At 29.5% G+C, this 10578-nt stretch overlaps 1 protein-coding gene and 1 non-coding gene across 2 annotated transcripts; both read right to left on the bottom strand.

Moving 5' to 3' along the window:
- Positions 1 to 236: 236 nt before the first annotated feature.
- LOC120072376 (U1 spliceosomal RNA) lies at positions 237 to 399 on the bottom strand. The gene has a single exon (XR_005480439.1). It is a non-coding gene; the product is annotated as a U1 spliceosomal RNA (small nuclear RNA).
- Positions 400 to 5625: 5226 nt separating this feature from the next.
- On the bottom strand, positions 5626 to 6651 carry LOC120071615 (ethylene-responsive transcription factor WIN1-like). Its single transcript, XM_039023963.2, has 2 exons — positions 6459 to 6651; positions 5626 to 6369 (listed from the first exon to the last, which is right to left on the bottom strand). Exons 1-2 carry the CDS (start codon positions 6536 to 6538, stop codon positions 5787 to 5789), a joined length of 663 nt encoding a protein of 220 aa, XP_038879891.1. The 5' UTR covers positions 6539 to 6651; the 3' UTR covers positions 5626 to 5786.
- Between the last annotated feature and the right edge of the window lie 3927 nt (positions 6652 to 10578).

Here is a 10578-nt window from a genome sequence, read left to right as displayed (position 1 = left end):
TCAATACCCTATCAAATAATTTTGATATTTTTCTCGAAAGAAGGAATTCGAACAAAAACGAATTTAAAAGAAATGAGAGGGAACATTTGATATACATATATTTTTTTTCTAAAAAGAAAGAAAGAATGCAAACAAAGCGAAACGGAAGAAAGAGACTGGGGAAGAACATTAAATGGAAGAAGGAATGAAAGAGAACAATAAATAATAGCAATAAAACTTGGAAAACTAGGACTAGGAGAGGGGCCGCGCGAACGCAGGCCCCCACTACCACAAATTATGACGTAGGCTCTGTCACTTTGGACAGACCTTAGGTGGGCACCCCTCCGAACGTGCAATGGAGGTCACCAACCTAGGCCATGGGCCTTTCTGATCGCCCATTGACCCCGTCCAGGTAAGTATGTTCCTCCGTCGCCACTTCATTCCACTTTATACCCCATTCCCGCCTCTCCTTTCTCCCACCTCTCCGATGTGGGACACAACCAATCTTTCCTCTAATTATAACACCGGTTTAATGTTGTGCCATTTAATTTCACTACATTTTCCCTATTTTCTACTTTTTCCAATTTCTTTAACCAATCACTTTACACCTTTTTAAAAAATATATAAAAAAATACCAATGCATTTAAGTATTTTTTGTACTATTCATCTATTAACTTTTTAAGAACAATGACATTTGATCAACTTTTTAAAGTAAATCTTATTAACGTTTTGCTCGTGTTATTAACCCTTTTTCTACATTTTTTTTCTATTTTTTTTAGATTTTGCTCTCGTTCTTACTCATTTTCTCGCTCTTATTTTTATTCTAGTTCTTTTTCTCATACTTACTCTCTTCATTAGGTTTATTTGATGTCTGAAAAAGGAATCCATTTGTCACTACTAATCATCGCACATTGTCAAGGGAAGAAAAAAAAACAACTCCCCATTGTTGTCACTAGAGGCAAAATACATGGAATGTTGTCGTTGCCAGCAACAAAATACAAAGATTTAGGGCCCATTTGAATTAATTAAAGAAAAAAATGCTTTTCAAAAAATTCATTTTTATTTAGGGTGTGTTTCAAATGCATTTTCAAGTGTTTAATTTAAAAAATAAGTCATTTTGAAAAAAATTGGAATATTTTGCAATCACTAAAAATAGCTTTTGAAGTATATTTTCAACATTCTTTTGTCAAAAGTGTTTAAATAAAAATGATTTTTTTGAAAAACACTTTTCTATCAAGTAAATGCAGATGGATCCTCAGACACTTTTGATAAAAACATATTAAAACATCTAAAAGCGGGATGGAGTTTTAGAGAGAAATAATGGAAAGAAAACATTTAATTTTTTTTTAAATGGGTTGAACTTTATCTAAAAAACTAGGTCTAATAATATTTTAATGTCAATCTATCAAATTATTGAAGGCATTTTAAATGTGATAAATGAGTAGGTTCAAATATAACAATCAGATCCAAAGTATTAATAACTATAACATAATGTTAAAAAATTTGCAAACATAGAAAAATTTAGATTCAACTATCGGAGTTTATTAATGGTAGACTATATTGTATAGGAGTTTATCAACGATAGACTAATCCAGATTTAAAATATTTTAGATAATTAATGTCTGTATTTAGATATGCATGATAATTAATGTTTGTAAGTTAGATATATATGCTTAACTAATTAATTTTGTACATAGAAACTAAAACTAAATAATTGCTTAATTAAATATAAGATAACAAATAATGTAGTCATAAATTAAAGTTATCATTATTTAATATATTTTTATATTAATTAATTATTAATCACTTAAAATATAAATAAATGAATATTTTTATATTAAACATTAGTTAAATGATTCAATTTAGTTACTAAAAATAATTAGATTAATTAGACTATTGATAATTAATAATATATTTTATATTAAACAATTAAGATTACATAAAATATTAATGGTAAATGTCATAGTTGAATTTTATTAAATCTAAAATAATATCTTTATATTTAATAATTAATTAAAATTAATAGTAATGATTAGATGATATTAATTTATTAGTTAATCAGTCATCTCCTAAGTCTAAAAATCTCACCTATGTGTAGGGTATTGAAAAATTCATGTCAGGTAAGTTTGAAAGTTTTCTAGATAATAATATCTTGAATTTTAAAAGATGAAATCCTATGAAACGAAAAAGGAAATTGAATGTTTGTTTGAAATCATGATAAAATCTTTGAAACAAACAAGCCTTAATCTTTAGTGACCATGAAGTTTGTGGTTTGAATCCCTTATTCTAATTATACTAAAAAAACATATTAGATTAAATAAAAACTATTATTAATTAATTTAGGACAACATTAAAGATTTTTGTATATTTATTATTTTATAATATCATTTAGTTTATAATATCGTCAAAATCCTATTTTAGTCCCTGAACTTTGAATCTTATTCTATTTTGGTCCCTAAACTCTAAAAAACGTCTAATTTTAGTTCTTGATCTATTAAAAGGTGTTTATTTGGTCCCTGTCATTAGAATTCCATTAACTTTTTAACAGAAGGTCAATGTGACTTATATTTTTTATGGCTTATATTTATTTTCCAGCTATAAATCTGTTATGTCAACAAAAAAAAAAAAAAGGTATATTTTTCATATATTTTTTTTAACTATCAATGATTTAAGTCCTTTTTTTATGTAAAAAAAAAACGCTATAAGTCCTATTGTTTTTTTCTCCAATTGGAATCTCCAAGCAAATCTGAAGGAAAATAGAGTAGAATCAAAATATAACAGAATTTGCATATTAGTGTAGAAGATGTTTTTGAACAGATCTGTCCATTTTTTGTGTAAAAGTTTTTTTTTTCTCAATCATCAATATTTTTATTTTCAATGTATTCATCTCCACTCTATTCTGTTATGAGAACTTCTAAACTCAAGAATAAAATATCACATGACAAGTTAAATAAACTAAGAAAATGTAAATAAATACAACCCATATAGAAAATAGAACTCTAAGAAATTGTAAATAAATATTACCTCAATTAATCATATAACTAAAAAAAAAAAAAAAAAGAGGATGAAGAAGGGATTGAAAGGTACAGAGAAAAGTACCTCAATAACCGACTAAAATCAGAAAGACAAAATGAATGACTAAAATCTGGAAGACAAAGTGACTGAAAGGTACAGATTAAAATCTGAAAGACAAAATGAATGACTAAAATCTGAAAGGCAAAGTGACTCCTATGTTCTTTATAAAAGAAACCAATTTGCCCTCTAATTAAAATTCAAAATCCTAGATTTTTTAGGATGATTAACTTATTTGGCATTCTTGTCATAAAAAATATGAGCCACATCAACCTTCTATTAAAAAGTTAACGGATTCCTAACGACAGGAACCAAAAAAAGCATTTTTTAAGAGTCCAAGGACTAAAATAAACGTTATTGAAAATTTAGGGACCAAATAGAATAAGATTCAAAATCCAGGGACCAAAATAAGATTTAAATCTTTATAATATATTATATTTTACCTATTTTAATTTAACATAAATGAAATTGAGTTTACAACGCATGAAATACAATAATTATTTAAAACAATTACTTTTTTTAAATATAAATCTTCATTTAGAAAAAATTAATTCAACATAGTCTTAAAAATCATGTATGCCTTTCATTTCTCCCTTGCTCATGTGAGAAAAAAGAAAGCATTTTTTTTTGCTCATCTATGTAGAAAGGAAAAGGAAAAAGAAACAAAGCTAATCCTCAATATGGCCAAAGGTAGTATGAGGGAGATTCACATTTTTAGCTCTTTAATTTAATTGATGGACCAGAAATAAGATTATTTATTTATTTATTTATATATATTTTTTGTGGTATATATTAAATATCTGTGAAGATGTAGATTGTAGTTGACATTTCTCATTATTTGTGGTAGCTAATTTTAGGGGTTTAGTCCATATGGGTCTAATCAATGTGATTGAAGGCTCTACAATATGGACCCAATTAGCCATTATCATATGTTCAACTTAGTGCACCCATAATCACATGCATTTTTAGTATCATAAATTAACTTTCAACCTTTATTTTTAAGAATTTGGTTGATTTTTTTCCTTTTAAAAAAATATAATAAAAGTTTGCTAGCTGGTTTGCAAGATAGTAGCAATAATCATAATAATAATTTCACACAACGCCCTATAGCCTTCAAGTAAAGATTTGAATCTAATTTTCTTCCACAATTGTGGAGTAGTACAATCTAAGTCAATAAAACAAAGAGCTTTGATGTTAACACAAAACAACTCACATGTGTTGAATTCTTTAGGTAAAAACAGAAAATTTTAATTAAGAATCGTGATTAAGATATATATGGTTAATAAAAAGTTTAAGTTTTTCCATTCACTCATCTCGAATTTAAATATATATAGAGAGAGGAATAACAATGTAAGTTATCCTAAAAATATTAGTTAGTCACGTAGAAATAAACTAAGATATAAAAACCATGAAAAAGATAAACTTTTTTTAGTTAAAAAAAAAAAGAACAACAAAAATTGATTGTATATGAAAATGTAGTAAAGAAAACACAAGATCATGAATTGTTTAAACATTATTACAAATATATATAAAGTATGAAAATTTTAATCCTACGTTGAAGAAATTAGCATTGGATGAGTAAAAATCTTTAAATATATATATGTATGACTTTAAACAGGTAAAAGAATATATATGAAACAATTGATATATTATTTATTATAACGAAAAATCAGCTCTCCTCGAACGAAATAGGAAGAACATTTGGGATGTAATAAATTACAACTTTCAATTGAATGGACAAAGGGTTAATGTTAATAATTGGACAAAGTTAATTAAATATATATTTATATAATAAAGTATTTGTAAAGTAAATAAAAACGTGACAGGCAAATTGGAAAGATCCTCCCAAATAGTATTTTCAAGGTGATCTTATCCCTACTCGCTCTAATATAAATAATTCGAAAAAAAAAATCTATTTATATCACAAATAATGATTAAGTACAATCTAGGATGTATCTAATCTCCATACTCCTATTTTACACACAAAAAATATATTTTTAATCAATTTTTTTAAAAAATAAAAAATTGTCACATAGTAATTTTTGATTGGGTGCAGCTCGATGCACCTAAATATTTTTCTTATAACTACACCTAAAACTTTTGGAATGTATAAACTTTAAATTAATAATCAATTAAATTTTTATAAATGAATCAATTTAAATCAATAGCATCTCATTTTGTGCATAAAATTCCTTTAAATAATAGAAAGAATATAGTATTAGAGAATATCCGTAAATCAAATGAATAGTAACCATTTTTTTTTTTTGTATTTTTATTTCCATGCTTGATTTGTAGCATATACGATGTATAATAGTTTAACTAGCTAATATTGTGTCTACTATTAATATTTATCTATTGAGTTTAAATAATATGTGGTAGAAATTTGAATTTATGACTTTTTTTTAGTTGATGATATATTTGTCAACCAGTTGGGACAATGTCCATATTGGCGTTTATTGTGTATTTTTAAATCTTAAATAAATATATTAAATGTGTAGCACATAACGTAACTAAAATAAAATGAATGCATATTGTCTTTCATGCAATGGGTAAGAAAATCTATGTGGAGAGGTATACATAATTATGTTATATGTATATATATTTTCGTTTGTTTTTCATAGTACATTATTACATGTTCCCAAAGATTACAACTTTAATTAAGAACAGAAGTTAATATATATATATATATATATAGAGAGAGAGAGAGAGAGAGAGGCATTTTCATTACCATAAAACTAAAGATAATTAATATCCTTTCCTTGTTGAATCTGAAATGGCTCAGCAGGATCAAAGTTGATGTGAAGCAGTTCCTCCACCATTTGCAATGCCAACATTTTCTCTTCTTCATCCAACTCCGATGGAATCTCCGCCGCTTCCGCCACCGTAGACTGATGATCCGAAGCAACCACAGCCGCCATAGGAGAATCTACATTGCCGTTGTCGCCGTTATTATTGTTGTTATCGAGCCTCTTCTTGTTTCCTAACTCGACGGTCATAACCCAGTTGGATGCCGACCGTTGCCCAGCACGCTTCTGCCACACGCCAATATTCGAATTCTCTGTGTCGAGCCTCAAGCATGTCATCGACGGTGACGGAGTGCGGCAGCATTTCTTGAGCTTGGCTTGTAATATTTCAGACAAACCCTTTGGTGAATCCTTGGTTGTTGTAATAGTGTTGTTGTTGGTGTGATCTCCATTGAGAGGAGTTGTAGGGAAATTGGTTTTCGCGTTCCGACCGCACATCAAAACCGCAGCTTGGTCATACGCTTTTGCCGCTTCCTCCGCCGTCTCAAACGTCCCGAGCCATATCCTCCTCTTCCTGCATGCATGCACATTATCAAATAATCATTAAAACATAAAAAAACGACGAATAAAGTTTAGAGCTTCATCAAACATATAATTAATTACAGTAAAGGATGTCGAATTTCAGAAACCCAAGAGCCCCAATGACGTTGTCTAACACCTCTAAATTTCTTAAACTTTGGCATTGTCGAGAAAGAAGAAGAAGAAGAGAGAAGTACACAAAGAAAGAGGAAGAAATTATTAGAATAAAAAGGGAAGATCTTTAAAGAGAGAGGGATAGTACAGTGTCGGCTAACTAAAAGTTTTAAGGACATAGCTTTCATAATATATATCCTTAGAATTTATCACTGTCACCTAAATCTCTCGCACAAAACAGTGGGAGAGGGACAATCTCATTAAATGGTCTCTTTCTTTATCATATAATATCATATCACAAAATTGCTGTGCCTTTTTCCTTTTGCTTCTTTTTGTTGTGATTGAGCCAAGTGTTGCTTTATTAATTCATTGCCAAATCTATATATTATAACTTTATAATCTGTATTTTTTTCCCATGTGAATTAATGGTAAAAGTTGAAGTTAATAGGGGCGGGGATTAAATTATTGATTGATTAGGTGAAAAGGGTGAAAAGGGTGAAAAGGGGTTTCCATTCCAACTTTTTAGGTCTTCATGCATATAAAGCTAAGTTTGAGAGTGATTATTGTTTCTCTAGGTTATTATGTGGCTATTTATCATCCATATAGTTAACTAATTTTTCTTTGCTCTATATTTATGATCACCACTTTTATTCACCAAATAAATGTCTGAATTAATGTTTACAAAGAAAGGGTGAATTAATTCAAATATTTTTCTTTACTCGTTTCTTATAATCAATCGTGTTTGTGTGTTTTTGTTACTATTTGTAGATGTAAGTTTAGTCTCAGCTGAAAATTTAGGATTTTGTATTATAATTAAAGTGTAATATAGATTTTTAAGGCCTATTAACCATTATATATATAATCCATTTTTAGATATAAGTTTTTAATGACTTTGTTTTTTGTTTACCTAAATGAGTTCGTTCTAATAAAGATAGAATCTTTCACTAATATATATTATTTTTATCTAATTAATGTGAAACTCTGTTTGAATTACTAATTGTAAGTCTTTAAATTTTAAAATTAGTATGGGTAGTAAATTGTTAAGCTTTTAATTTTGTGTCTTATAAGACTTTTAACCTATTCGAATATTCTCTTAACACTATTCATGGGCATGGAAACAAAATTGAATCTTGCCTCTTTTAACCTTTCAATTTTTTGCAAATTAGTTTGTGTCTCTAATATGACCATAATTGAATACACACTAAATTGAAAGTATAAAAATTGATTGGATATACTTTTAACTTAAACCTAAACTCAATCTCGAAATCAGAAGTTCAATCCCCCATCCCACATGTTTAAGAAAAAAAACTTAAACTTAAACTTGTGTATATTATGATAACAAGTACGTATATATGTCGCTCATAAGTTAGAATGATCCTCAAGATCTGAGGTTTAATCTCTCACCCCACATATTGTTGGGAAAAATAAAATAAAATGATTGTTAAGTTTAATGTTAAAATGAATAATTATTTTTAGTATAATCAAGGATACATAGATACGAACCACTAACGTTGTGGTTATTAATACACTCATACGTCAATTGAATTATGTTTGATCTGCCTTTTCAATGAATAATTTTGTGGTAAGATAGATGGGGAAGTGTATCAAATGTGAAAATAAAGTTGTAACTTTTTTTTTTAGTACAAAGTAAATATAACTTGATTGACCACAAATTCAGGGTTCAATTTATCCCTTTCTTTTGTTTTTGCTAAAGCTAAATAATTATTAATTAATCCAAATCATAGCCAATAAGAGAATGACTTCACATATCATTCAGTATCTCAATATGTGGTTGAACCACCTATAGGAAACCCTAATTAACTATGTTTGTTGGGTTTTATCATATTTAATATTGTGGGATTGAAAATTAACTCGTAATCAATTTGGACAAAGTTCTCTCCTTTTCAATTTGAATCTGTCAAAACTTTTTAATACATTTTATTTTCGTGTAATAATAGAGTTTCCTTTTTCTTGGAAAAATGTCAACCGCGAATCAATTTTGAATTTTGATCATATCTCGCCAAATTAGGAAAGATTATAATATATGGTCAATTTTTATTCAATAATTAGCCCAAGAAAAATGCACTGTTGAGGATACTTTAATATAAGTGTCAACAATTAGCTGTTAATGTATGGTTGGGGAGAGTAAAAGTGGAACTAATTATTATTTCACTTATTATATATTTGGTGGGTTGCATACATTTAATTGGTTCAATAAATTATATATATATATATATATAACGTTGCTATTGCTTGATATCTAAGAACCCCAGTTTTTTTGTTTAGAAAATGGAAAAAAAAACCAGGTCTTCATCACGAATTAATTAAAAAATATTGAATATACACAAACTTTCAATTATTTTATTTATTAGTCTTGATAATTTTTTAGAATTTTATAGTTTATAGGTTTACTTGTAAAAGTTCTGAGAGAACTCGAGTAATTCGTGCACTTTACAACTGAGAGAGCTTACATAAAAATTTGTAAGCTAAGGGATGATTGTTGAAACTGATTTGGAGTGATTATTAACGGATAGATTTATTGAGATGGGTCAAAACCGAATACTAGAGAGATAGGAGACTCATGAATAGAGATGAAAGTTCGAAGATGGCAGACCAAGGCTAACGGAGCCCAAGTTGAACCAATAGCCACCCATGTGACCTTAGAAGACCAATTCGAGCGAATTGGTTGGATCCCATGAGAGAGTTCAAAGAACCTTGGAAAACTTCATTAGTTAGTAGGATCCATGGGAAAGCTTATGAATAAATCAAAGAATCCATAAGGGTGCTTTGAGATGGCTAAGGACTCACGAGAGAACTTAGAAGTAACTCAGAAGATTTATGAGGAAGCTTAGAAATAGTTCAAAGGATCCATATGGGAGTTTAGAGCTAGCTCAAAGAACCTATGGGATTTTTTAATTAGTTTAATTAGGTTTATTCTAAATTTACTATATAATTCATTATTTGTTATTGTTGGGGTTGATGCCCTAAAGTCTTGTGTCCTGTAGTTTGTAAACAATACATACAAACAACTGTGATTGTTAATATATGATATTTACTTCACATCTTGTTGTTTTGCTCATTTACTTGTTTTAGTTGCTTTACCACAAACCAATAAACATCAAATCCCTGGTTATCTGTATGTGACTCAAGCACGTATGTGGTGACATACAAGTGGATCATCTCTTGAGTAATAACCAAAATGGTCTGTAGTATATGGATATAGGAGGGAAACCTTATCCTGGTAATGCTACGGACGTGGCCCGCTTTGTGGAATGGTCACAAGTGTTGTGACTTGCCACAGATGATCTGATCTTGATTATTCGTGTTGGGGACATGCAAGCGGGGGCATCCTATATAAAGAGTTTGTATAAGACCTGACCACGAAGTGTTAATGTCTCATTATATAACACCGTTCATGATAGAGACTTCACTTCACTAGAATGACCATAGGTAACATGACCTCAATCATGAGTGAGTTGGAAACTCCTGCCATTGAGCACGGTCCTTTGATTTGTATGGGTGTGAGTGTCCAAGTCGCTGATTCAAACTTACCATTTTGGGGATATGTCTGATTTGGGAGCTGGGAACTCAGTTACACAAGAAAAAATTCACTCCTTCTCCAAAGTAGGGGTAAGTAGATAGATGACTCCCATAAGGGCTTATTCTGGGGTTTGAACAATATGACGCCACACACCTTCTCTTGGCCCGAGAGGTGTTCACACATAGTTGGATTATGTTGTATTGTTCATTAGAGGAATCAATGGTACTTAAGGAGTGAGATATAACTACAAGGGGCAAAATGGTAAATTGGCCCAGCTGTACTTACAAGCATCTGTGAAGGGTCATCGTACTCATGATTGGTTATATTCAATGGACACAGAAATATATCTATGGTAAGAAGAGTTCAGCTATTGGTCTTTAGTGGAATCACTGACAATTAACAAATGGTGAATCTCGTGGCTAAAGAGTTTAGTCAGCTATTCACGTACCGTTGGAGTTAGAGCCACAGGTCCATTAGGTCACCTGGGGAGCTTGGATAAAATCGAGAACTAGTGTTTGGGTTAATTTGAAATGTTTAAATTGACAAGAG

The sequence above is a fragment of the Benincasa hispida genome, chromosome 2, assembly GCF_027475165.1.
Source record: "Benincasa hispida cultivar pf3 chromosome 2, pf3_genome.v1.1, whole genome shotgun sequence".
NCBI classification, from domain to species: Eukaryota; Viridiplantae; Streptophyta; class Magnoliopsida; order Cucurbitales; family Cucurbitaceae; genus Benincasa; species Benincasa hispida.
The sequence above is the reverse complement of the archived record's forward strand: the minus strand, read 5'-3'. Positions and strand labels throughout refer to the sequence as shown.